At 37.5% G+C, this 27,847-nt stretch overlaps 2 protein-coding genes across 2 annotated transcripts in view; one reads left to right on the plus strand and one right to left on the minus strand.

The window, feature by feature from the left end:
* The window catches only part of KIF15 (kinesin family member 15), a 34,130-nt gene extending 15,184 nt beyond the window's left edge, over positions 1-18,946 (minus strand). Inside the window, exons 1-19 of the mRNA XM_048951200.1 lie at positions 18,816-18,946; positions 18,515-18,554; positions 16,565-16,748; positions 15,089-15,165; positions 14,251-14,288; positions 12,578-12,675; positions 12,026-12,205; positions 11,087-11,296; positions 10,868-10,993; positions 9,945-10,067; positions 9,100-9,223; positions 7,400-7,491; positions 6,455-6,664; positions 5,493-5,670; positions 4,918-5,059; positions 2,416-2,557; positions 1,925-2,122; positions 912-1,019; positions 106-211 (exon numbers count right to left, since the gene is read on the minus strand). Coding sequence (XP_048807157.1) covers positions 106-211; positions 912-1,019; positions 1,925-2,122; positions 2,416-2,557; positions 4,918-5,059; positions 5,493-5,670; positions 6,455-6,664; positions 7,400-7,491; positions 9,100-9,223; positions 9,945-10,067; positions 10,868-10,993; positions 11,087-11,296; positions 12,026-12,205; positions 12,578-12,675; positions 14,251-14,288; positions 15,089-15,165; positions 16,565-16,748; positions 18,515-18,554; positions 18,816-18,834 — 2,395 coding nt within the window. The 5' untranslated portion in view covers positions 18,835-18,946. The remainder of the gene's footprint in view (positions 1-105; positions 212-911; positions 1,020-1,924; positions 2,123-2,415; positions 2,558-4,917; positions 5,060-5,492; positions 5,671-6,454; positions 6,665-7,399; positions 7,492-9,099; positions 9,224-9,944; positions 10,068-10,867; positions 10,994-11,086; positions 11,297-12,025; positions 12,206-12,577; positions 12,676-14,250; positions 14,289-15,088; positions 15,166-16,564; positions 16,749-18,514; positions 18,555-18,815) is intronic.
* A 73-nt stretch (positions 18,947-19,019) lies between these two features.
* On the plus strand, positions 19,020-27,486 carry KIAA1143 (KIAA1143 ortholog). The gene is made up of 3 exons (XM_048951232.1): positions 19,020-19,270; positions 20,307-20,466; positions 25,957-27,486. Exons 1-3 carry the CDS (start codon positions 19,043-19,045, stop codon positions 26,157-26,159), a joined length of 591 nt encoding a protein of 196 aa, XP_048807189.1. The 5' UTR covers positions 19,020-19,042; the 3' UTR covers positions 26,160-27,486.
* Positions 27,487-27,847: the final 361 nt, after the last annotated feature.

The raw sequence follows: 27,847 nt of genomic DNA on the forward strand, positions 1-27,847 counted from the left end.
TGAAATCTTAAACCAAATTAGTTACTCAGCATGTAGTGCTGTTGATTCATAACATGAAGACAACCTCAAAACTTCACTTGGAATTTCAGTGTTCCACAGACTTACTATCAGCCTTGCTTTGAGCATCCTGAAATTGCTTTTCAAGCAGTTTTATCTGCTCAAGTAGCTCCTCACGCTCCTTATTCCAGTCATTCCTTTCAGATGAAAGAAGCTGGAGAGGTAGAAAAAATTTAAATGAAAATAAACATAGCAGGTTAAGTCACAGAGCTGTAACAACAATGTTTTAGAATTGCTCATTAGCTGATCATAAATACAATTTGATGCATGTGAATTTGAAATCAATAGAAGTTCAAGAAAAAAATACTTCAATATAAGTGAAGAAGCTACTTTTTCTAAAGGGAAAAAGATCATTTAGAAATAATGCACAGCTTGAGAGCTGAAGTCTACTCCAAAACAGGTTTATCAGATAAAGGACTACAAGCCTTGTTTTTCCTTTTCTTATTAGATTAAGGAAGACTTGTAAATATTCCATATATAAATGACTTTTCAGCTCGTTTCCAACTGAGGAAAGCAATATATTCAGCATTCTGAAGTTCAAAATTTTGGTGACTCCTTTCTGTTTCTTCAGAAATAATGAAGTTGGCCAAAAACAAGCACTGACATCCCGATTGTCTATTTGCTTATGTTTTAGCTTGAGATCCAGCAGGCTCAGAATTACAACCTATTTATTAATTATTTTTAAGCTGTGCTGCTATTTTAATTGTAATTCCTGCCTTTTTGTACAGTTATGATGCTACTATTTTTTTTCAAAAGTCAAAATGCAAGTAATGCTTCTGACCTCACTAAAAGACAGTAGCTTCAGTGTGGTAGATATCACTCAAACATAAACCTTCACTGTACTGATTTCTCACCTCCTGTACTTGTGCAGAATGATGTTCCAGTTTATTAATATGTTGCTGGAGTTTTATATTTTTGCTTTCCTCTTCATCCAGCTTTGTCTGCATTGTGCTCAGTTGTTCCTGTGACACAAAAGACATTCCAAACTAGAACATTCATCTTTCAGTTACTCTTAAGGGCCATACGTTAATGTGTGCATATTAAATACAAAGTTTTTCTTAATGACCTGAACGAACAGTAAAAAGAATATCCAAAAATCAACTGGTAACTTCAGTAGTTGATTTCTCCTATTGCCAACTAGACTGCCAGAGCACAAGAAAATCCATCTGTGAGAACAAGGACCAAATCATATAAGCACTTACATGTGTTTCATTCTCAGATGCACATTCATCTTAGAGATCTAAGACTTAAAAATGACATTATTCAAAATATTGACTAGATGCATTTCTTTTTGTCTGTTCACAAAGTTTTGGCTGTCATGCATGCTGGTTTGATTTTGTCTATTTTACAAGCACCAAAATTAGTTCCATTTCTAGAGAATACTTCAGATAACAATGTAACACTCTTCTATGGCAAGCAATATTTGGCAGGTTTCTTCAAATAATGCAGTATTTTACATTGTGCTTGGGGTTTGTTCCAAACATAGTCACTTCACACTTATCAGGAAGATTCTTTAGATAGGAGGTACCAGGCTAGAACAGTAAAAGGTTAAGTATCCTGCTTATCTCAAATCACAGTTTAGGAAATGGCTATGCATTTTTTTTCTACATAACAGCTATTTGCAAATTTCAGCTTCATCTAGGATTAAGATATACAACTCCCAAATCCCATTCAATACTTTCAATGTAATCCCTCTTAAGTACATTGTGTAATTAGACAACATTTCAGTGATAGCTTAAGTATTCATCACATGCTTTAGTTTCCTACGCTCATCAAAATATATTTGGTGGGGGAGTTACTTCATGCCCAAACTTGCTTTATTATGAAGTTAACTCACTTACTTCCACTTCTTGTTTCAAACACTCACCTGTGCCACCTTGAGCTCTTCTGCAATGGCCTCGTATGCTTGTTCATTCATCTCTGGGGGAACAGGCTCTTTAAAAATGTCATCCATCGTCTCTTTGCAACACTCAAAATCTTCACAGTGAAAATCTGAGATCTCTGGGCTTATCCGTGGCACGAGGCGAGACCTCAGCTGGTACGCTTTTGTTGGAGTAGTTATGTTCTGTTATGGGGATTTCATAACAATCCTTATTTTAACTGCAGTAAGGAATTAAGCTTTTTCTAGTGTTGCATATATATAAATGCTCAAAGTCACTTAGTTCTAAACCACTACACTTTCAGATTTGTCACCTGATTATAGCAGGAAATAATGAAGGAAATAGTTCAGAACAAAAAGCAGCATTCCTAGTTTATTGTGTATAGATTACTGTAGTGAGGCTAAGGTATCCTAGAAATGAAGGCCGATGTTCTCACATGACTTAGAATTAAGTACACATGGCTTTAAAGAAATTATACCTTAAGAGTTTCTCTATGCAGCTTATGCAACTGAGACACTTCTCGGCGTTTGTGTGCTTTGGTCGCTTCCAAAATGTTTTCAAGGTGCTGGTTTGCTTTCTGTAAGGACTGAAGTTCTGATTCCAGTTCCATATGCTTTTTCCTGTTTAGAAAGCATTTTAATACAAAAAATACAAATACAGAGTCAAAAACTCTTGATGAATATGCTACCATAAGTAAGAATAAGCTGCAGCATTGCCAACGAGCATCATACTGAAACTGTACTCTTGGGCAAAGATGGAAGTACTTTTTTTTTTTTCTTTGAGAAGAAAGTCATAATTGCTTTATGTTGTGTTAAAAGAATAAATTGAAAAGCTAAGAAGTTTATTTGTGCTTTCATAATGAAAAAGACAGATGGGTAACTAAACTTGTCAGAAAAAATCCATTACACGGTAGGAAGTAAGCTGAGCACTCTGCAATTCCTTTTATGAGGAAGTGATATCACCCCCACCAAGATGGTTTTAAGCTTTAAAAATGTTATCCAGTTATACAAGAAGTCTGAACTGGTGCTTGCCAGGATTAAAGAAAATCCTTTAAAGATGATTTTTTTTTTTTTTTTTTCCTCTGGAAATGTTACTCTCTTAAGATTATTTTGCCTTACAGAAACACTTTAACTCAAATCCAACAGTTGAGCAGAAATTTAGGAATAATTTTCATTAGGTATTTTGCAGACCTACAAGGTATTACTGTGACTGTTGGCCTTACTGACATGATTGTAAGGTCAAAGTGTACAGACAAAAGGAAACGTGCTATTTCATCTTTTGGCAGTTTAATGCTGTAACTTTGCATGTAATATGAGTTTCTGCAATGAAACAGAGGGAACAAAGTAGAACTTCAGTTCTGACTGCTAAGAGACAGCAGAAAAATTAACAGATTGTTTTTTGCAAAATTGTTAAGTGTTGCTCTGTTTATTCAGTTGCAGCACACAGTCATTACTTGCATGCAAAATAAAGCATCCAGTTACTCCAAAACTGGAACCAAGTTTAACATTTAGTAAGTCCAGAGGTCTCAACTCCATTGAGTTCAAAAGTGTGTGACTTCACCAGGTAAACTGCCTGAAGTTGCTAACATGTATGTACTATAAAGAAATCAAGACATGCACAAAACTCTGAATACAAAAGATAAAAATATATTGCATGGGCAGGAAAATGAACTGGTGTGAAGTTATGAACAAATGTTATGTTAATATGTTAATATAAAAGTTATGAATAAATCTGTAATCAGTGATACTGGACAACAGATGCACTGCTGAATTGATAGACTCAGTAGATTGTTACATTATGATATACAAAGGTCATAGGATTTACCACACTCAAATCTAAATGTAATTTGTACAATTGTCTGAATGCACAGAGTGCATATTATAAAGCTGCTTTGCAAAAAAAAAAATCAAAACAAAACTGAAAAGGTTAATTCTAGAAGCACCACGTTGAAAATCAGTTCTAGGTCATTGCAAAACAGTGTTAGACACAAGATGAAAAACAAAAAGGTCAGGTCTCTCTTGCTTTCCAGTTTGATATTACATTCTCTGAACTCAGTTTTCTTGCATCTTGCATCAGATCCTGTAGTCACAGGATCTGAATTTTTCAGAAACAGAACTGATCAAGATAAGCCATGCATTATTCACTGGAATGTAAATATATATATTTATAAAAACAAAAAAATCTGAAAGCATTATGCAGGCCTTTCATCTTGTGCTGACTTCAAGACAAAAACTAACAGTAAACTTTTTCCTGTGTCAGTAAGAGACCCATATCTCATGTTCAGATGTCACAGCAAATGGACATTAATGAACTACTGACACCATCCCTTTGTTCCAGTTTGAATTAAACCTTCTCCAGTAACAAATCTCAGGATGGTGGTTTTATCACCTTCTTAAAAATATTTGAAGTGGAGATGAATATTAACAGATTAGTAAAAACTTTCTGGAATGCTTGGATTCTACATTTATAATGACTCCCACCTGCAACCTTGCATAATTTATGTGAAAATCTTGTAGCACTAAAATACAACAAGCAAAAAAATCTCTCCCACTCCTGAAAAGCAATCAAGCACTGGTTCCTGTCACTGTTTCCAACTGTAGTATTTCAGTTACTGTAAACACTTCCTCAACACAGTGACTAAGCCAAGATCCTTGTTCCAAGAGGCAGGTGACTTGAGGTAATTCAAAGACGCGTGCAAAACTGGCATGTTGTGAAGCGTAATTTTGCCTCTTAGCACAAGGAAAAGCTTTTGGAAAGACAATGCATCTGAAAGTATGTCTGCGCTGCAGTGATTGCTTTACAGGTGTGTCTGTCTGGGAGTAACTGAGTTGACTGGAACAGGTTCTGTGTGTATATCATCTTTCTGAATCTTTTATACAAAGAATGCGTTCTTATATATCCAGGATCTGAATCTCACTTTAAAAAAGAAAAGTAATTAAAAGCATTTAACTGAAGACATTTCTATACTGTTTTGTCTCACTTGGTTAGCTCTTTAAATTCTTCATATTCTTGTTTTGAACTCGCCAGTTCGCTCTGAGTTTGTAGCAGGCGTGCTTTCAGCTTCTCAACAGATGCCAGAGAGTTGCCTTCAGCTAATGTGGTGCTAGAATAGACGTGCTGACCTAAAGAACAAGAACAGCCCCTCTGAAATCGCGGAGTACCTCAAATATCTTAACTTTTACCCAAATGCAAGCATTCATTTGCAGACTTTTGAACACAGGAACAGTGATTGAACAAAACAGGTATCAGCTACAGCCCACGTGACAGCCACTAGAATAATAAACATTACTAGAGCTCCCATGATAGAGATAAGGACGACAGAATAAGATTAGCGATGGTATGCACAAGATTAAAATGAATCCAAATACCCTACAGCTGTACTGGCAAGAAGGCCAACACAAACAAAATGAATTAAACCTGTTTTATTCAAGTCTTCAAGTATCACTGTGACAAAAGAAAAAAAAAACCCACACATCAAGACATTTCCAGCACTACTCTGCACAGAACAGAAATGCAGTAAGCTTATTTAGCTCAAACACTTCAGCATATTTTTACCTCCAGTATTTTTCTCTGTGGCTGAAGCTTGCAAAAAAGCCTTTTCTAGTTCTGCAACAGTCTGAGCATCAACTTCCTGGGCTTTTTTCACTGATTGTAGAGAACGAAGTCTTTTATTCTCCTCTCTGAGGTTATGATTCTCCATGGCATACTTGGCAATTCGTGGGTGTTGTTCCATCTGTGATAAGCATTATTTTTTTTCAACAGTTTTTATTTTACAGACAACACTACAACACTGTACACATCTAATAATGCCTGACCTGATTTCTGTACTAGTATTTTTCCCCATCCTCTCAGTTAAAGCTCAGTTACGAGACTCAGACTGATTCAAGCTAGTTTTCTTATACAATTGCTACTCCTTTCCCTACCTATTCAAATATTCTTGCACTTGGAATAAGCTATTTTTAAAGATCTATCTTCTCTTCAGTTTCTTTGTTCTCCAGAGCTGCCTCACAAATAATATCCATCAATAATCTGAAGTCTCCTTTCCTCAAGCAAAACCCCAGGTTGGCCCATCTAACATCTACATTATTTTCACTGAGACACCTCCTGCATTATTTGCACCCTGCTGCCTTGTTCTTTCAGCAGATGTCAGGAGGGTTCTTCCTCAAAATGAGTATTTGTGATCTCAGAGTCACTTAGAGCAGACTGGGTCCTCTACTACCTAACTTCAATAGTACTGCCTGCAGCATACTCCCACCACAACATCTCCCTTACTAGACTTGCTTATGCAAACACTCAGGCTCTTAAACCCACCCATAGCACCCTCCAATGGAGAGAAGGAAGGTGCTATGGTTTTTGAGATACTTCTTTACATAAAGAGGCAGCACTTTATGTCCCCTTTTTTCCTGTCTTTCCCAGACTGGTTGAATCCATCCATCTCACAACTCTATCAAGTGAGCCATTCTCACAAAACCAATTTTTTCTAAAAAGGAAAAAAAAAAGCCAACCACAAGACTTGCCTGTTCTCTGAGTGTCTGCAATTCCTCCCTCAATTCACTGAGGAGATCTTCTTGCTCTTTTGGCAATAAAGTTCCACCAGCTTCTTTATGCAGTCTCTCCAAGCGAACAATATGGTCTTCACGAAATTTGACTATCATTTTATTGGACTGAATGAATTTCTCCTTCTTGGCACACAAGTCTTCTAGCTGAGCAATTCTTTCTAGTAAATTCTTAGAAAGTACATACATAGATTAATGAAAAAGTGATAGTTACATCAGATTAATTTAAGGTTTAAACATCACCTACATATGAATCATGCAAAACTCAGCTCATGATAATTTCTAGAAATATATAAACTATCATTCATTTGGAGCAGATCTGTTCAGAGCAACAACTCACACCCAAAACTCAAATTCCACACTATGTGAATTGAAAAAGTTTACTTAGAAGCAGCTTCAATGTGATTCCGTGGACTAAATATTCAGACAGGGAAGCACATCATGTGCACTCCTAGAATGTCTCTTTTAGTTCGTTTCTTCCAAAAACAATCAATTTTTAATGATCCAGCACTGCACCATGACATGAACTAGAACACAGCAAAATGAATGACTGGCAGGTTTGCATCAAAAACACAATGTTGATCCAAATGCTCTGAGATGCCCTTAAAACTAAGTGAAGCAGAAGTTTGTTTTCCTGTTCAAATTTTTTAATGAAAAAAAAAATCACATCCTAAACCTAATCATATTAGGAAAGCTTATAGCTTGTCTGAATTTGAGATGAAAGATTTTATCTCAAATGCTATTTGACTCGTTTCCTTGTTACTGAAGCTTATAAGCTTTGTCCAAAGCTCCAGAGTATTTTTATTCAAAAAATAAAACATAAATATCAATTGATTTCAGTAAGCTCACTGGTCTTCTACAAGAGAGTACTGTAGAATGCACTTAGGAATACCACTGCTTTCTTACCTTCTTCTCACATTCTGATTTCTCCCAGAACAACATTGCTTCAATAAAGTTGTTAATGTAATTTATATTTTTTTTCTCCTTTTCAGCAGCATCTGCAGGGCAAGAACCAAATGCCAAGTGTATTAAAATGTCACTTAATCACATACACATATAACATGATAGCATGTTCAAACAACATAATTCCTCTACAAAGATCATGTTGATACGCAGAGTAAGGAAGTTTAGACTATAATTCTTAGCCATCTGCGCGTGCTTACAGGGACCAGAACCCCTGTACATAATTTTATAATTAGCAGTATTGTTCAACAACTTTATAATTAACTTTTATTAAACAATCAGTTTGTTCAAATGAGTATATCTAATAAAATGTAAAAACCCTACAAAATGAGCTTGATAACGTATTACTCACATTTTTATTGTAGTTTGCACATATTAAAAATACACAAACTGCTTTATAAGGAAATTCAGAAAAATAAACATGAAGTAAGTGGACAGTTAGTAACTTAAATTGGAAGTAAAGTGTTCACACAAGGACTTAAATGGATTTAACTAATCAACTTCAGATACTGAAAACAGCTTTCATCCAGGCAAGTCTACTCAGTTATAAATACTACCTTATACTCAATTAACAGACAAAAACAATGTCATTATGTTCATAAAGTTTGTAGTAAGCACATTTTGCATTTTTGTGTGATCAAGTATTACAAACATCATGATTTATCTGTATAAATACACCTTTTATAATATTAGCTATCTCATAAAAGCTCCCTTCAGTGTTTAAGCATTATCACTTGCTTTCCTCAAGAACTCTGTCACAAGTCTAACAACATTTTTGAGCCCTCCATCAGTACCCTGGGTTCAACAGATTTGGTGCCCCCACAGTCACTGACTTTTTACAATTTAAATGCATATTCTTGTGAAGTCTTTTTTTCCCTTAGGAAAACTCAACCACAGATGCTTTGTATTATGCAAATCTTCCTAACCTTTGTGGTATCTTTTGAAACTGGATCTATTTCTTGTCAAGGTCAGAGAAGAGGCCAGAGAGAAGGAGAGCAAAGCAGGCGTTACAAGATAACTTTATTGCCTTGTAATCAAAACATGACATAGGTAGCTTATTTCCATGAAGAAAAGTATTGCAGCTTAACCATCTAGTGATAAACTATTAGAAGAAAAAAATATATCTAGATAAAAACATCATCATCTTACAAGGAAACTAGCCTTTTATTGAAAGTCAAACACTCTTATTAAGATCTTCCTGAAGAGGCAAAATGGGGAAGAGGAGAAAAAGCCAGCCCAGAGATTAAAACGAATGCAGATTGGATGGACATTATCAACACCTTAGTGCCCCTGCAACCTAAATATACAAACAATCATATGTGAATTTTTGGTTACTGGAAGTACTGGGCAACCTACCACTTATTTTAGGTATTATTTCAGCAAATACAGCCCAGTGCTTAAACTTTTGAGAGCAATGAAATACATATCAAGAACTTCTGCAAAATACTGGATGTACATAGAGGCAACATAAAATACAGGCAATCTGTGTATGATGTTATGATGTGGATTACCAACAACCACAAATCATAAAACCATGACAGGCTGGTACCTACAAAACCATTGCTGAGAAACATGATAATTATACAAAGCTCCAACATACTCTAAGCTACAAAAGAAGCAAATTCTCTTTTTAAATCTCTTACCTCGTGATACAGAAATATCATGCATAGATGGCACTGACGTAAGTTGAGCAAGTTGCTCTTTCAGCTTCTTGACTTCAGCTTGCAGCTGGCTCACATTTCCTTGTGTGTCTTCATTCACCACAGCCTTTGATAAATATTTAAGAGAAAATCATGAGAAGGTACAAATAGAAAGCTTATTATAATTCATAGTTAAAGGAAAAATTGAAAGACTGCAAAGCAATCAAACTATTGAGAACTCTTTAGGTCTTTCTGAAGAAAGAACTCATGGCTAAATGTTCAAGTTATTGAGCAGCCAACAATTTAGTTTTGCTAAAAGCAATGATTAAGAAATTTGAATATTTTCTGTACAGTTTACTCTAGATAATCTTGAAAAACAAAGCTAAGCAGTATGTGGTGAATAAAATAGTTTCACAAAAGATGTAAACATAGTTTGACTCATGAGAAATTACTTTTTTCATATAGCATACAGAAAAACTGGATGTACTGAATAACATTTAATCTAAACTTGTCACGACAACTTTTAGTACAGATTTGGGTACATTTCACATTTTCTAATGTTAGTGCTCAGAGAAGAAACAACAAACACCAACACTGTCCTGAGCCACTGTCAAATCTCCAGCAGTTGTTCTCAACTCATAATCAAAAGCAAACAAATTCTCTTCAAAAAATAATTTGTAAGAAAAGATCAGGAGAAGCAAACTCATATCTTAAGATGTTATATTCATTTCAGTGAGTGATAGCATGAGAGTGTATTACTGAAGTTATCCTGTTGGTAGATATGTAATTTGAATGATAAAAAAACCTTGTCTGATTCAGGCAATAAAGACATTGAGGTTCTTGTTTACCTTGTTTTTAATCAACTTTGCTCGCTGAGCAAAATTAAGGGTTGACAGTGTCTCACCAAAACACCTGGATCCTGGATGGACATTTGCAATTATACATGTTTTTGCGTTACCGCCGAGGGAATCCTGTTTAAAAAAATCCAAAGAAATTAGCTTTGTTTGCAGGTTTGGGGCTACATCAAGAAGCCCTAGTACTACAATGCAAAATCGTGGTACACCAAAGTGGCATAACTCTCCTGAGGTCCCTTCTTCTAAGGTGTACATGAAATGGATGGAATGCTGCAGTTTTGCCATTTTAAATAATAATCTCTGTAGTAAGCAAAAGAAATTTTATGTTACAACTATGTCGTATAAAACAAAAAATATACTGATATTAGTAACTGTTCAGAGTTCTAGTGAGTGCTGGCATCCCACAGAAAAGAATGCTTCATCTTCAAATGCTTCTATCTTTATTTTCTGATCAGCTCGAAAATAATCCATGAATTTTCAAATAGGAAACAGGAAATGTGTCAAATGCTCAGTGTCACACATTAGCACACAGACTAATTCTGGAGACCCTGTCATACATTTCAACCAGTCTCTAAATATCACTGATACAGAGTCTTTCCCAAATTTTAATTCCCAAATTATAAGGAAGAAGGCATACACTTCTTTATCAACACTTACAAATATGTAAAAGGAAAATGGAAACATAAATAAATTTCTTGTCTTCAGTTAGCAGCAATGGAGCATCTGCTTAGGCGAAAAGATGTTTTTCATGCTTTACTCCTCATGCCCCATACTAACATACATTTTTATGTACGTGTGTTCAGTTTGCCAAAGCTGAATTTAAAAATAAATCCAAAAACACACACACACAAAAACACAAACAACCACAAACTGTTTCTACCTCGACTAGTATGTAAAATCCAGAGGATCTATATTACCCGTAGCAGAAAAGTGAGCTTGGAATCCCGATAACAAATGTGTCTCTGTTTTCCATTACCCACATCAACAAGTGCTGTGATTACTTGGCCCAGGCAACTCAGCGATCGATTTATGTTACCCGCTTCCTAGAACAGAAAATACAAGTGAGAAGATCTGGTGGATGGGACAGGGCAATGCAACTGAAAGGAAAAAGATGCCACAGATAGTACAGAACTAACCTTCAGTCTCAGTCCTTCTGTATGGGTGTCTTTCTGTCTCTCAGACCCTGCCAAGTCTACCAGGTTGAGAAGGGAAGAACGAATGTTAACAATGTCATTGTTTTTCTCCATGGATTCCACTGTGATAGTGAAAACTGCGTGTGACCTTGAGGATTCTCTGTTCATTGAGGTTGATGCTACACGACGGTTTCTCCAGCCCATAGTTAATACCTGATTAATAAACATGAAAAAGACATTAAACAAGTATTTCAGACAGGACCCGCTATTCACTTGAAGGTGAGATAAACAGTAGTAAGTACACTTCAGTGCAAGAGCTTTCAAAAATCCCAAGGACAAGCACATTCTTTCCAGTATTTTATATATTACATTAAAAAATATTGACATAATATATAAAAGAGATAGATACTACAAAAAACAAGGGGGAGGAATATTATACAAATAGATAGTCAAGCTTAATAAAAAACTAATTACAGTTTTAATTTCTTCCCTCCTAGAGTGCCATTGCCATTTCAGAGTAGAACATATCCAATACTTGTACATGTTAGCAGTACACAAGGAAAAGAATATTTGAAGTTACAACAGTACTGTGCACTTCACTCTTGGAGAAATCAACTTGACAATTTCTGAAACACACATGCTGCTTAATTAGCACAGGATGTAATTTTCTGTTGTTATTTCAAAGATGTGAGGAGTATTCTGGAGAGATTACAGTGATTGCAATTCATATGTTCCATATATTTTAGAACTCTATGATTTCTTACATGTGTGAGATGGTCAAGAAATGCTATCTAATCACAGACTTTTACCAGTGCTTTGGAAAGGAGGAGAGGGTGTCACAGACAGCGCCCAAAAAACCAAGGGCTTAAATTAGAGAAATATTTACCAAATAGGCCATTAATCGAGATTAGAAGTTCAAGCATTTAAAAGTGGCAAAAATACCTGGTATGCTTCAGCAGCAGATGATAACACCTGTTCAACAGCACCATCAACAAAGACCCCCTTCTTGATGTGCTCTCTGAGAAAGAGTCCAGCTGAAGCAGAGTCTAGCAAGTCAAATATCTGCTCATTGTAGATTTCAATAAAAGAGCATTTGCAGAGAAAACTCTTTCCACTGCCAGCCTTCAAAACACAAACATTTACACTATAAATGCACTAGGTTTTATTAAGCTTTTCATTGTATGACAGTGATTTTATTTTTATATATATGAAGCTGTAAGCTTGCTTATGTATATTCAGCATGTTATGCATTTCTGACATCCCTTGAAACTCAGATGAAAACCGACATCCAGAAACCTAGATGCATTTTTAGATTCACAACAAGCATGCACGTGTCTGAAGAGCTAGACACAATTGCTTCTGATTAATAGATTTTAAGCAAGTCAGCCATAATCTCAGAAACTTCACTTCCACACACCACATTACAAAACAGCCTTAGCTAAATTTTGATGCGAGACATACCTCACTGCATTAGTATGCATAAAATAAATGTACCTTTTCTTTCTCACGTTCAATTAGAAAAAATAAGTATTCAAAGCTCCGTGGAATGACACCTCTCAGACTGTGAGTGAAATTATCAGAATCAGATGGTCCTAAAGAGATTTTTAAATAAAAAGTTTTAATTAGTATTACTCAAGTGAAATGGTTGGTTGGTTGTTTTCCAAGGTGCCATTATAGAGGACTTCAGTAAGTTTTAATTAGTGAATGGCAAAACTCAATTAGTGAACTGCAAAAATCAATGAAATCAACTTTCATGATCCAAGACAATATTCCACAATATTCAGGTTTAAACAATATCAAAGCAATCCTTGTGAAAGGTCATTTTCTGTCTTTAGGGTTACCTAAGTCTAAAATAGTATGAAACATGAACTTCCATGTCAAATAGTACAGATGAGGCCTTAAGCCTGACTTGACTAATCAGACAGACAGTGGTTCTGGCCCCATGTTCATTTAATTCCTATGTAGTCCTCTTAAACAGATCAGCCATACAATTTTGGTTGTTTCAGTACCTTTCTAACATCAAGTGAAATATTAATGCATTTAAAATTACTACTGCATGATGTACAAAATACAATAGGTTTCATATACTGAGGGGTCTTAAAATCCTAGTTGGGTATGAACCAGTTATTTTGAAAACCTCACTATAATTTTACTATGAAAGAATGTTACATATAAATATTTTTTACATATTAATATTTTTTCTACACATGTAGAATACATCAGCCAAACAGGAAAACAGCAGAACTGCTCATTTTTTGATACAGCTCACTCAAAATGCTTGATTCCACTGAAAAGTTTTTCTCCTGTCAAAAACAAAATTATGCAACCTCAAAAAGATGGAGTACTTTGCTATCTATCGTGATAAAAACTAAGAGTAACCGCACTGAGCTCCACACCATTTATTGGATACAAGGAAAAAGTCTTCAACTTTCAATGCCTAAAGGGAGCCCTAAAGGGAGCCTACAGAGGGGAGGGGAATCAACTCTTTGAAAGGGTTGATATGTGTAGGACGAGGGGAAATGGTTTTAAGTTGAGGGAGGGAGATTTAGGTCGGACATCAGGGGGAAATTCTTTACCCACAGAGTGGTGAGGTGCTGGAACAGGCTGCCCAGAGAGGTTGTGGATGCCCCGTCCCTGGAGGTGTTCAAGGCCAGGTTGGATGGGCCCTGGGCAGCCTGGTTTAGCATTAAATGTGGAGGTTGGTGGCCCTGCATGTAGCAGGCGGGTTGGAGAGATTCATGATTCTGGAGGTCCCTTCCAACCCTGGCCATTCTGTGATTCTGTGGTTCTGTGATTCAACAGTGAGGGTGGTGAGGCACAAAAACAGGCTGCCTGGAGATGTGGTTGATGCCCCATCCCTGGAGACATACAAGGTGAGGCTGGATCAGGCCCTGGGCAGTGTGATGTAGCTGTGGATGTCCGTGTTCATTGCAGGGGAGTTGGACTAGATGACCTTTAAAGGACACTTCCAATCATAAGGATTCTCTGCTCCTTTAAACCTTAAAGCTACCCAAAGAAAGAGAAAAATCTCAATCGTCCCCAGCATTTGAGCCAAGGGGACATTTCAACTCCAGAAATAAAACATTAAGAAACTACTTAACTCACAACTTGTATACAGAGTTCTATATGATGATCAATGTAAGATAAAGCTGTCTTAATGCACTTACCCATCATAGTAAAAGTTTTTCCTGATCCAGTCTGGCCACTAAAAAAAACCCCAAAAAGTAGTAGTAAGACAACAAAGCATTATCCCAGCTCTGATTTTTAAATTAATCTGTATCTTTTAAAGAAAACTGACAGTTTCAAATGTAAGAAACAGAAGATTAAAAAAACAGAGGGAAGCTGAGAATATATGAAAATAGAAGAGTGAATTTTGACCTCTTTGCTCCCCCCACCCCCCTTTTCTTTTGCATTTCTGTTGGAAAGGGAATAGTGGAACTCAGCATTAAAATAAAACCTTTCAAATAGACACATAAAATCCCAGAAGACTGCACCAAAAAAATGAGTTTAATGTCCCTCAGTAGCATACATGAACTAACAATTAAAACCCTTTCAAGTTGAATATTTCCTCTTATTATCCTTAGTTATTAATAATGCTAGAGAAGTTTTACAGCAATTTCACTTGATTTTTCCAAAGTAGAGTTCAGTTTTGCAAAAGCTTTTCCAGACTAAAACTAAACAAACAGTAACACTTCCATAAGATCAGCCCTCCAAGTTAGCATTTTTAACAGAAGTGCCTACTCCGTTTTCAAAGTGAGAAAATATTTTCAGTTAATATGGTGATATTAATGCTACTAATCTTGGATATAGTTTTCCTCTGAAAACACTTTGAAAGCTGAAACAAGTAGTGCAAGAACATTTTCTTCATTGTTCTGAACTAAGGAAGCATTTTCAGAGCTTACCCTAACATTAAGCAGACTCAGGAAATGAAAACCACTATTAGTCATTAACAAACTCTCCTCAAATAGTGTGATTTCTATGAAATTAAACCATTAAATGACTTACTATGCAAAGATGGTTCCATTGTAGCCATTCATACATGATTCAACAATACTTTTGGCCACACTTGAGAACACTGACTCCTGGGGACAAAGGAAAGAGAAGACACTTGGCTGCAGCAATTTAAGTATCTTTTCTATCAGCCTGTTCTGTGTGATAACAATGTAACGTACAAAATAATTGCATTATTCAGGGTCAGACAGGTTATCACGACCCTTGAAGGTCTCTCACAGCAAAAAAAGTCATAGGACATGGTGAGCCTTTGTGACGTAGAACACTGTGAAAAAACTGAGTAAAATTCACCACAATATGGTTTCAAAATTTTTATTATGTATAGTATTAATTTTGGTCCAGTGTTCATTATAATTATTATGTGGTTTATAGCAAAATTGAAACTATGACAATCAGCAAAACTGGTCAGCTTTCCACATTTGCCATGGTACAGTGGCATATTGGGCAAACGTGCACAGCCACTCAGCTTCCATTTTCATGCATTTCCTAGACATGCAAAAAAAGCCTTGCTGCAAATGATAGCTGAGCACCTTGTTTTCTTTTAGAGATGCTGTATATATTATGGGTCCTTATTATGACATTTATTAAGAACTTCGCAACTTCTGTGCAGAGTTCTGCATGAAGATGGATGACAGGATGCTGTCACGAGCAGTTCATTTCTTCATATAAAACAGAGATGACACTTGAAGGATGATGCTGCTCCTTTATTAGAATACACTTCAAGTCAGCACTATTAAAAAGACCTCACTCTTACTCCTTATACAACCAATGCTTTATGAAACTAAGAAATTAATCACCATATGTAAGGACATTGCAGAAACAACTGAGATAGATTACTTTTAGGTTTTCCCATTAAGATCATATTGTAGGAAGGAAAGACTTCCTTAAGAGCTTGGAAATGGAAGTGTGGTGCATTAGATGTTAAATGAAAATGATGTTCAGAACTTCAAGAATGCAATATTGCGAAGATTAAATTGGAGCATTTTCCTTCTGTATTACCTTTTCCAAGGGCATAAGAACATTAAGCAGTGAAAATTTCTGAACAATATATCTGTTAAAAAGCAGATATAAAAGGAAATATAACTGTAATAGGGTCATAAACTTCTAACATACGAATCACATCGGCTGTTGGCTACCATCCATTTTTGTGTGATTATCTCAACAGGGCGTTATTTTCTGTTCATGCTATTACTGCTATGTTTACAAACAGGAGCTTTCATTCTAACTCAAGCTTTGATTAAACAAATTAGTGGTGCTTAAAAATACATAAAAACTATTCAAAAGTGGAATTAAGGGCAGTATCTCTGAACTACAGCCACATATTAACAAATAGAGCACAGCAAAAAATAAGACCCCAAAAAATATGACCAAAGGAATGACGTCTTTAGAAAGGTTTAACACAGCAGTTGCCAAAATCTAGGGAAAACCTGCACTACAGCTACAAATTTCTGTAAGTTATTCAGTTATTACCTGTGTTGTTTCCATATTTGCAACATAATCAAAAGTGAAGATCTTCGGCTCAGGCTTTGAATGCAGACGGATGGTGTTTGATGAAAGAACAGATAAACACAAGCCTTGATCTCCATCAGTTAATGCAGTTCCCTCTGAAGGGGGACGTACTCTTACGTAAACCTTGATAGCATCCCCTTCAACGCTGAATGAATATTTATGCATTAGATTTCTTTGAAATACATCTATCAGCTGTTTGTTAGACTTACACTGCAAAAATCAGATTAAGCATATGAAATCATACAAACATATTTCCTCAAATTACAGACCTTGTAGCTGTACACGAGTTCATTATAAGACACAGTATTAAAGCTTACAATGTGGCAGATTAAAAAAGAACAAAAAGCTGGCGGAATTTGTTGTTTCTGCATGTAAATACAATTCTAAAAGAACACATTTCACAGTGAATTTGAAGTACAAAGAGAGGGGAGGAAGAGAGACCAGACAGGCCACTGCAGTTATAATGGGGCTTCAGTAATTTGTAAGGCTGTAGGTTTCAAGTATCCTCTTTATTACAGGAACTTAGAGAAAGATTTAACAAGTGGAACACACAGTGCTATACTGCAGCAAGAAATCTTGCATTTTCTTTGCTTTTCACAGGAAGTGAAAAAATAATCAATTCTCAATCGATGAATCTGATCAAGGACAGCGCTCCTAAAATTAAAAGTTCCCTGACCAATTTCACCACATTAATCAGCAGATACAACAGTTTGTTCTTTGTTGAACAGTTTGTTCAAAACTCAGCTTGAATGCTTTAAAGTAATGCCTCCTATTTTGTTATTTTGGCACATGACATCTGATGCAGATGTTGGCAGTATGGCAGAGGCTGAACCTTCCCACCAATATCCTGTTGCATTTTGTTGCTGTGTAACAGAAGGACATGGAGGCGCAGTCTGACAGAATGGCATCTGACACAGAAGTGCAGATGAGGTGAAGGGGTGTCAATAATTCCTCCATGTGAAAAAAATTGCCCCAGTTGACATTTGGTGAGGCAGTGGGTGGTGTGGTTCAGCAGTGGCAATAGTGGGTCACCTCCTCTGCTGCAGACTTTTATGAGTGCAGTACACAGGCTCATTTGTTGCTGGTGAGAATGCATAACTAACGATAATGACTGTGTTGAAAACCAGCATTTTGTAGCTGAGAATTTACTCTATCAAACAGTAATTGTACTCCTCGTAGACATTGCAGTTACTGTGAAAATAAGAGGCATTACTTTTGGAGCAACCAAACTCCAACTGTGTATGAATTATATTAATGCTTTATGACATTCTAGTATAAATATCAATAAAAATATTTATACCAACTGAATTCTTAAATAATTTAATCCCTGCATGAAATGACAGCAAGCTTGTATTTACTTTATTCTTTCACATCAATCAGTTAGAGTAAGATAGTATTATAACTGGCATTGGTTTTTACATTTGGCAACACGAGAGAAAGGAAAAGAACAATTTTAGAAGTATACTTCATGAGTGAAATGTGAGATGAGGGAACAACAAATGAAAAGGCTAAAAGGGGAAGAAGCAGCAGCTGAGAAAGCAAAGATCTGAAACTGGATTTGAGACATCTCACTAACTTGGTAAATATTTTGTCAGTATGTGATATTTTGAGTTGGGGCAATCATGTATATTTGGAGGGCTTTATGTGTCTTTCTTTTAGCTTGGGACTCGCTCATAGAAGCCAGCCTACATCCAAGAATTATGACAACATTCTAAGAAATCCGATGCCTCAAAACAGCGCTTGGATGAAGAGATTTTATTTTTAAATCACAAAGGAAGTTGAGAGAGATAGGCAGTCCTGTGTGGGAAAAACACTGGGAGAAAAACTTTACATTATTTTGTACAATTACACTATTTGCACTTTTTCCTACAGGAAAGTTTCGCATACAGGAAGCAGCCAATAATACTTTACCTAGGTGAGTTCAGCAAAGGCACTGCAGAATCACGTAAATCTACGAAAAGGTGAAAAAAATGCACAGAAAATAGTCAAGATAAAAATAAAAATAAAAATCAAAATAAAAAAAACCTAATGTTTAAGAACAACAGCCCCGTCCCGTCCCACCGCCACGCACCGCAGCCCGCTCAGTGCGGCGGCCACAGTCCCCGCAGAGTCCCCATGTAGTGACAGCGACACTAATGTACTCCCCCACCCCTCTCACCGCGGACCCCCGCCCCTCTCACCGCGCACCCCGATCGCCCCCTCGTCCCCTCACCTCTCGTGCCGGGAGCCATAATCCGCGCCGGCCCTACGGCCCCCTACCCGCCCACAGTTCCTCCAAAATGGCGGCGTGTTTGAATTTGGCGCTAAGAGCCGAAAGCGGCACAACCCCGCCCCCAACATGAGGCCAAGAAGGGCGCGGCCATTTCATTGCACGATTCTTGCCCCCAGTCTGGCTTCTCTCTTCCTATTGGCTGGAAGCATGTCTGCCCTCGTCACGTGATGGGGATATCAGCAGCAAGGCGGAAGCAGGAAGCGTTCTGGTTGTCCCGCTCGGGCTGCCGTCCTTCGCTACCGGAGGCGGGTAGCTGGCCGCTTGTGGCCGAGCTGGGGGCAGCGGCCATGAGCAAAAGGAACCAGGTCTCCTACGTGCGGCCGGCCGAGCCCGCTTTCCTCAGCCGCTTTAAGCGGCAGGTCGGGTATCGGGAGGGGCCCACGGTGGAAACCAAGGTAACGGCCTTCCTGAGGAGAGGTCCTTGCTCGGCAGCGTGTCCCTCCTCGGCCCCGCGCACCGCTGCCCTGCTTCCCTTCCCCTCAGGGGGGTAGGAAGGGGACGAAACCCGCTGGGAGGCGGGGGATGAGCCTTGGAAGGGCTGGGGTGCTGGTAGCTGCCCGCTTGCTGTGGGCTGGGGCTGCCTAGGGGACTTGTTCTTCTGGCGAAGATGAAAATAAATTAAAAAAACACCGCCCCATCTCATTGTCATTTAGTAATTGCGGCCCTGGTGCCCCGTCACAGAGCAGTTGTTTCACCTCTTGGCATCCCCAGGGGGATGGAGAAATGCTCCAAGTTTAACTGTTCTAATAGGGCCGGGGTTAGGGGAAAGAAATGTTTTAAAGTGTAATAAAAATTATATATGCCAAGGGTTAAAATGGTCTTAATGCTTGATCAGCTGACACATATGCTAGAGTAGAGGCCATAGGGTCTGTGTGTGCTTTTTGTTTTCTTTCCGTGGGACACTGTCTCCATGGCAGAGTTGAGTGGTGTCCGAAGAGTTGCAGTGAGTCCTATGAGCCTGTTTTAGTCGCCAAATACGAGCGAATCTTAAAATATATATACATCTTAAAAATCTTAATATATATCTGTGTGTGTGTGTGTGTATGTTTGTCCCTGTTGTACTGGGAATGCATGCCATGGGCTGCAGTAATGCAGACTGTCCCATCCCTGGAGGTGTTCAAGGCCAGGTTGGATGGGCCCTGGGCAGCCTGGTCTGGTATTAAATGAGGAGGTTGGTGGCCCTGCATGTGGCAGGGGGGTTGGAGATTCATGATTCTTGAGGTCCCTTCCAACCCTGGCCATTCTGTGATTCTGTGACTTTTGCTGAAGGATGCGACAGTAGATGTGTTCATTCAGGTAAAGTGCACTGGGAGAGCCTGGTGCTGTGGGCTGTGCCATGGCTCCTCACCAACATTGCTGCAGAAGTGAAACCAAAACTACTGCCTGCTGTTGTACCAATTGATCAGAATTGCTTTTGTTTCTTTCCTCTAGAGAGAGCAGCTTCCACTTGCTGATAGTGATTCTGATAATGGCAGTGATAATGAAGATGAGCAGCCTCAAGTGGTAACGCTGAAAAAAGGGGACTTGACTGCTGAAGAAGCAATGAAAATTAAACAGCAAATCAAACAGGCCTTGAAGTCAAGTGAACAAGGTGAATTTAAAACTACTAATTTTTTGCTTCGTATAGCCAAAGCAAGAGAGTCATAAAAGGGAGCTTGATGATCCTTTGCTTGTTTTCTATCATTTAATATTACCTTTGATTCCCAATCTGAAGTAACGTCCAAGATGTCCGTCTCTATACTGTTGAAGTTCTGTTTCTCTTGATAGTGCATCATTCTACTTCTAAAGCACCACCTTAATTTATTATTAATAATAATTGGGGGGTAGGCAAATGGAGTGTCATTAGCCTGCTGTATCTTCTTGACACCGCCTGTGATAACTTCTGAACTCATTAATCAGTTAATTAACTCTGTTTGATGGTGGGGTTGAGTATATTAAAGGTAATCTTAGGAGTTTGTAAAATAGTATGTACCTAGAAGGAGGAAACTCAAGTTAGTGCCTCAGAGAAGAGAATGACAGGCTTGTAAACTCAGTTCCCTGATGACTTAACTGACTGCTCCACATCACTACTGTACTGAAATCATCCTCAGTATGCATTGTGACTTGCACAACTAGTAGTCAGGGCACATGGAAGACAAGTAGGAGTGCTGTGGTTTGACTTGAGATGTGAAAGAAAGGAGATGAACAGAAGATTTTCAAGAATATAGGGAGTGACATGAAAGGGAGCCATGACCTCCAACGCAGATTTGCAATCTAGAATCAAACTGCAATAAATCAGACTTCATTATTTCTGCTGTTCTTTATGCATCTTCTACACCATTATGTATTTATGTGAATACAGAAAAATATTTCAACTACCCTTCCAGTTATTTTGCTTTGAAAATTTAGACTATTTCACTGAAAACAAAACCACCCAGATAAAGTTTTGCTTTTACATTGCTTAAAAGCCAGTAAAATAAAAAATCTGGTCTTTGTTTCATTGCTTACCTCTTCTGGAAATAATAAACTATCTAGAACCTGGGAAGAGGGGACAGTATGTTCAATAACTGATGCAAGAAAATACATACTATCTACAGCTAGTATGGCAAAGCTTTGTCTTAGGTGGATGACAGACCAGTGAGAAGAGTGAAATGCAGCATTTCAACTAAAAATGAAGGCCTTGTTTTTCGATGGGGAATTGATGATTTCATTGTATTGTTCAATCTCTTTGGAAAATCTGTTTACAGCTTTACATTCTTAATAGAGTGAGCGGAAAAACTCTTGCTAATGCTGTTATGACAGTTCATTGGTGTTGCAGTTTGCATAGCTGTTGCATGATTTCTTTTCCAAAGTTGTACTGTCATCCTAGTGCTGCCAGAAATTTCAACCGACTGGAAAGAAATGGCATTCTTTTGGAGTGTTGGTTTCTTTTTCATGTAAGCAAGTTGATACTCGAACCGTCACAGTAGGAGGAAAAATGATTTTGTAAAGCTAGGCAGAAAGTACTAGTTGTCCATGAGAATCTATTGAGGTGGAGTCCATGCTGTGAAAGAGTTCAAAAACAGCCGATATACTAAGATGAATACACAGTGTGAAAACAAAAGTGTATTTGAACAGTCACTGAATGTCTTTGGTGGAAAAAGGCATTCCTAAAACACAAATATAAATCTGTGTAGTAAGGATAGTAGTGTTGAGTCCTTGCAGGACTTTATGACCTCTGCTTTTGCTCCTTCATTCACCAGGAGATAACATGCACTTGAGGGAAAAAATCTGCAGTGGCAGGTAGCAGGACTTCTAAAATGCTGTAGGGTGGGTAGTGCTGCCCTCTGTTCTGCATGATAGTGCTACTGTTCGCTCATCTGCCTTTGCTGTTACTCTGAGGTCTTGCTTTTGCTTCTTGCTGTTATGGGAATACCCAGGTTAAATGTGTTTGTATGTATGTGCCTCTGCTATATAGAGGACTGAGTGTGAAACTGTCTGAAGATCTGGTGCTGCAAGTTGCTGAAGGCTTCTTCAAGTCTTTGTCCATCTTTGCCATGTCAGTAGGGAGATTTAAATGTAGAGGTTTCATTTCAGCTTTATAGTCTGAGGCAGGTATTCAGGCAGCTTGTTGCTTCCAGTTTAATAAAGAGAATTCTGAATAATGCGTTAGTTTCAGTTCTTTTTTGGTAATTGCCACTTGTATAAATTGGGGGTATAATGAAGGCTTGACATTGCATGATTCAATTAAATTTCACATTTCTTTTATCTCGGAGTAGAAAGTGAAATGAATGTAACAGATACCACACCATAATGTATAGCCCCAAATTACTCAGCAGTGAAATTATGCAAAAACTGAAAGAGTAGCAGGGAAACACATTTCAGAACTGATAGTTTTTCCTCCCACCATGTTGACATCAATGCCAAAGTGCCTTGGTAGGTCATAAGCAATAGACTGCTGACTATCCGTTGTGAATAAAAAATGTCAGCTTTTCAAAAAAATTGCAAGTATTTTGTTTTGAGGTTTTGCCCTCTCCTCTTTTATATATCTGAGGGATTGCCTTCATTTGAAAGTTCTTGCATTCAGGCTTTGGCTTAGAATATTACTCTAGGAGTTTTTGTTTTTTCATTTGCATCCTTTCTGCTTCATTTTGTTCTACACTCAGGTTGACATGGAGTCACTTTTTGTGTGTGTGTTAAATCTTAGACACCAAATTCTTCTGGCTTGTGCTTTCTTTAAAAGATGAACGAGATGAACAACGCTTTTGCATTAATTTGGCAAAAACAAGCAAGTTGATCAGTAAGTTGATCCTAGCTGCACTAAGCTGCCTCCTGAGGCAAAGCACAATTTTTTGGCTTTTGCAAATTCAGTCATAGAGCACATTTTTAGTTAAGACTTAAACTTTGCTGTATGAGGAAAAAAGTTCTTCCATATTGAAATATTTTATGAGTGGAGGGCTAGCTTAGAAGCTTAGAAAGAAGGCCTCTGTTTAACATCAGTCATTTTGTTTAAAGTTTTTGTGCAGCATTTTGTAAATGGTTACTAGCAGTTCATAGATAAAAATGGCCTTATGAGAAATTAAGTTTGCACGAAAGATGGTAATTACTGCAAGATACTTTCTCCCAGCTTTTTTTGTACTCTCCAGAATTTATTTTTCTATGGATTTTTTAGTTCATCTTGTCTCTGGGATGCTCTGCAGGTGACCAAATTTGGCAGGTGTCCCTACTCTTCTGACATTATTCCTGTTGCATTCTACACATTAGGGCTAGGGGAGGAAAAGAGGAGAGGCAAAGAGATTACGGGCAATGCTGTCTTAAGTAGCAGACCCTTTAAGCTTTCACAGCCATTAAATCACATTTAGGGTTCGTGCTGCTCTTCAACGTGTAAACAGGAGGAATCTAAATCAGAGTTCATCTTACAATTCTTAAATAACAAAAACATTCTCTATGGTTTTATTTTTCTCTCATAAATGTATGAGTCTGAATATCTGAGAAAAGGCTGGTCATCTCATCTTCATGACAGCGGTATGTGGAGTTCCTGTAGTAAAGGCTCCCAAAGGCATGCATGGAGGGGGGTGACTAGAAAGCACTAGAAAGAACAGTGGAAATTGTTGACCTGAACTTATAAACATAGAAACATCAAGAAATTCAGTAGGTCGCCATAAATTTTTTCCAACCTTTTCACTGAATAGATGTGTGTCTTGAAATATTGTTCATACTGCTCCTCCTGTCCTTCCAATTTATTGGCATTTGTTTTCTCCTACAGCCTAATAAACCTATGTGGACAGAAGCTGACTGCTGAAAAGTTGTGCTGCTAGCTATGCAAATGACTGCTACATAAAAAATAAACAGAAGAGCGGTATTTCTTTTCAGATACTTTCTACTTCTCTACTCCTCTTGTAAGATATAAACTGTAATTAATAGGAGAAGGGAGAAAGTTCTCTGAATTTGTGGCTTTGTACATTGATGTCCCTGGTGAAGTGGGTTTTCAGCTCCATGTCTGAAAATGCCAGCATGAAGGTTTGTGACAGATGTAAAAGCAGCAGTGACTCAGCACGGTCACAACTGAACTACTAGTGGTAGTTTTCTGCCTCTTTTCTTGTAAGAAGTGGGTTTTATTATTTCTCCTGTTGTGCTTTTACATTGCCTGTCTTTTACTTTCTGTGTTTCAGTGGATTTATCAGAAATCCTGCTGTCTGTAATACTGTTACAGTCTTTTGTCAGGACTCCGTTTTAAGAAACTACCAACACTGAGATTGCTGTTTGAGCCTCTTCTTTGCATTGCTGAACACATCTCTATTTCTGAGGGTCATCACTATAAACAAAAAAGACAGCTGACATGTTATAACAGTCTGGTAAAATCAGAAGGGATGAAGTGAAGTGAATCTGGGAAAGACAATCCTAACAAGTCAACACAGATCTCTTGAGCTGCTACCTCAGAGTCTTTCAAAATAGTATATTCTGTTCTTCTCACAATTTGCTTAGGTAAGCCTGCGCCTGCTGTGTTTTGTCATCTGATTGATTCTTTGTCAAGCGCTGCTGACACATCACAGCTCTCTTGAAGTTGTCCTGGGCTTCCTGCTGAACGGAACGTCCTTGAGCACATACTGAAATTTTAACATTGTTTTACCAGGCCAAGAGTTAAAATAGAATAAGTTATGTGGAAAAAAAATATGTATATATGTTTTGAGTCTTGACTTCTTAGCCCAGCTTCTGAGAAAAGCGATACGTGGTGTGGTATGTTTTCACAATTAGTCATTTTTGTCTCACAGAATTTATTGGTAGCATTTCATGAACTTACAAATCAAATGTACAGCATGTAAATACTTAGCTTTCCATGCAGATATCACAGAGGATCAATTGACAAATAAGCTTATCATATGCACAGTTTATTTTTGTTGGTTATTATGTGTGAGCATAATGCTTTTCTAATGTGCCAGTACTGAAATGTTGTCAAAAAAACCTAGCTAGCTGTTCTCTGCATAGTAGTGCTCTTTCACAAACTACTGGAGAAGTGTACATAATGTAGAAGTCATTGACAGAATTGGTGCTCAGGTTTTTACAATAGGTTTCTTCTTAAAAAGGGTCTTCAGAATATAAGGGATTTGGTTTTTAACTATTTGCAGTACATGCAGAGAAGAAGAAACAGTTATTTCTTTCCAAGGCATGGCACATTAGAGTAAAAGAAAAGCTCTGTCCCTTACATGTGTTCTTTAAAGAGCTACTATAATTTTAAAACAAGTACATTGCCATGGATTTTACAAACAGCGAAGGAGAACTGAGGATCATATCAAGTTGTCCCCTCCATTTTGGTACATGGATGAGGCTGGATTGTGTGGGAGAAGCTTTACTGCTCACAGTCATTGCAGTTAGAGCTCTGGTTAGTTTCTTACTCGGAACAACAGGAGGAGAACTGTCTTCAGGGGTTGGTTGTCGTGGAACAGATCTGTGTGCCTCGAGGGCATTCACTGATGGAGACTTTGTAGTCAAAAAAAACTCTACATGTTCACGTTTGTTTTATTCTAGCAGAGGTTTCACTAGTCTTGGTTTTGGGGAAAAGACAACAGTGAAGTTCTGTATGGTTGTGTGAAGTTGAGTTCTCATTTTATTCCATTCATTATAGATGGTGAATCAGAGTCTGCTGATGGAAAAATTATGTTCAGAAAGCCAGCCAAACGTTCATCAGAGAAGGTTTTGGACTTCAATGTAAGCTCAAGTAAGAAGATGAAAAAGAAAACTGACAGAGAAGCAACTACTCAAAGTACAGCCAAGCAAGTAAAAAACAGTAGTCTTCTCTCATTTGATGATGAGGAAAACGATGATTAGGAGCTGTATATGTTTAGTTATCCTTTTTGGGATTAGAAGAAGAGTGTGGATTTTCTTAGAAATTTAAACACGATATTTGAATCTTTTCTTACTTTGTTATCGTTCATCTAGAGAAACATAGCATGAGCAAAACTGAGCTCAGACTTTTCAGTTCAGATGGAACTGCAGGAATAGTATCTCACATCTGTATTTTTAAAAAAGAGTTTAAACAAATGTGTCAAAGCTCTTTGAGATGAGTAGCATCTCAAATAGCTAAATGAGTAGCAAAATATACCTGTACATATCCAGCTTAAATGTATTTTTAGTCAGTTCATTTTAAAATGTCCTTCATTAGTAGAATTTTGTTTCCCCTCTATCAGTTGGGCTTAATTGAGAGTTGTGTACTTTTTTTTACTTATTGTTGTCTTAACATTCAAAAGAGAGAGACTTCATTGCTGTGGAACAGAAATTGATGTATTTTGCCTCATATATTACCAAAAGCTTGCACTAAATTTTGCACGTATGGTTTGTCAGATAAACTCTTTGTGAGCTCTCTTGCAGTAAGCAAGCCTGCAGTTTCTAAAATCATGTAGTCTTAATGCTGTCTGCACTGAATGCAGTCCAAGAGGCATCAAATTAATTTGAATTAATTGTGCTGGCAAGATATGAAAAATTGTGATTGTATCAACTAGTGCAAAAGAAAGATGCCTAAACCCTTTGAGATCATACACTTTGGTTACTATTCTGATGTATGAAGGTGGTGTGTTTTTTTGGAAGTACAGTCTAGTTAGCTACATATGTATTTGTAATTTTTGGGGACATCAGTTTGTTCTTTAAAAGCATTTTCATCTTTAATCTGTGGAAAAAGTATTTTAATTTTGTTTGAATAGGAAATTGTAAACAGGAAAGCTAAGTCAAGAAATGCTATGGCTGTTTTAAAATGTTTCAACTGACTGTGCATGGTGCACTGAAAATGACCATTCCTGTACTATTTATGTTATGGGATGTACCAAAATGAAATAACTGCTGATGGGATTGGGAAGCACCAGGAGGTGGAAATAGGACTGATTGGTCTGAAATGTCTTGAATATATTGTGTGTTATGTAGCCATATGTAAGCAAGACTGAGACTGCTGCGAAATTACAGGGTATGAAGCAATGAAACTGGTTCTTGTGCTGCATGACAGGTCATTCGAAGTTATTTGGGCTGTAAAGCTTCATTGAGGAGCAAATTTGAAGTTGCTGTGTGAAACAGCTGTTTTGAGTTTGTTAATTTGGTATTAAACAATAAATTATGTTTTCTGAAAGTGGTCCAAGGATATTTAAATTAAAAATGCACTGAATTTTTGGAGTCATCCAATAGTGACATCTTTTGTAATTGCTGCCTGTCTTCATATATCACAACCTCTTACAGCATAAGATCAGATGCGAGCCTGCCTGCCACTTCACACTTATTGTGAGTTTGCTTGATTTTGAAAATGAATAAGTATGTTGTCCTTCCAGAAGATTAAAATTAGAACTAGAACTGGATGTTAAGGTATTGACGTGGCTTGGGTCTGATATTACAGCTGCCAGAGATGTGCCATGTAACATCCTGAAGATTCCCATGAGGACATTTTGCATATAATAAAGAAAAATACAGGAAGAAGGAATAGAGAATCAGAGGTTCCCAGAGATTAATCTTTTCATTAACTTTGTATGTTTAACATC

This window comes from Lagopus muta, chromosome 7, assembly GCF_023343835.1.
Source record: "Lagopus muta isolate bLagMut1 chromosome 7, bLagMut1 primary, whole genome shotgun sequence".
NCBI classification, from domain to species: domain Eukaryota; kingdom Metazoa; phylum Chordata; class Aves; order Galliformes; family Phasianidae; genus Lagopus; species Lagopus muta.

Excerpts from the sequence above, each read along its gene's own strand:
- KIAA1143 (XM_048951232.1), top strand. The coding sequence starts at position 19,043 with ATGGGGATATCAGCAGCAAGGCGGAAGCAGGAAGCGTTCTGGTTGTCC. Across the intron at positions 19,271-20,306 it reads GGCCCACGGTGGAAACCAAG|AGAGAGCAGCTTCCACTTGC; the intron begins GTAACGGCCTTC and ends TCTTTCCTCTAG. Across the intron at positions 20,467-25,956 it reads CTTGAAGTCAAGTGAACAAG|ATGGTGAATCAGAGTCTGCT; the intron begins GTGAATTTAAAA and ends CATTCATTATAG.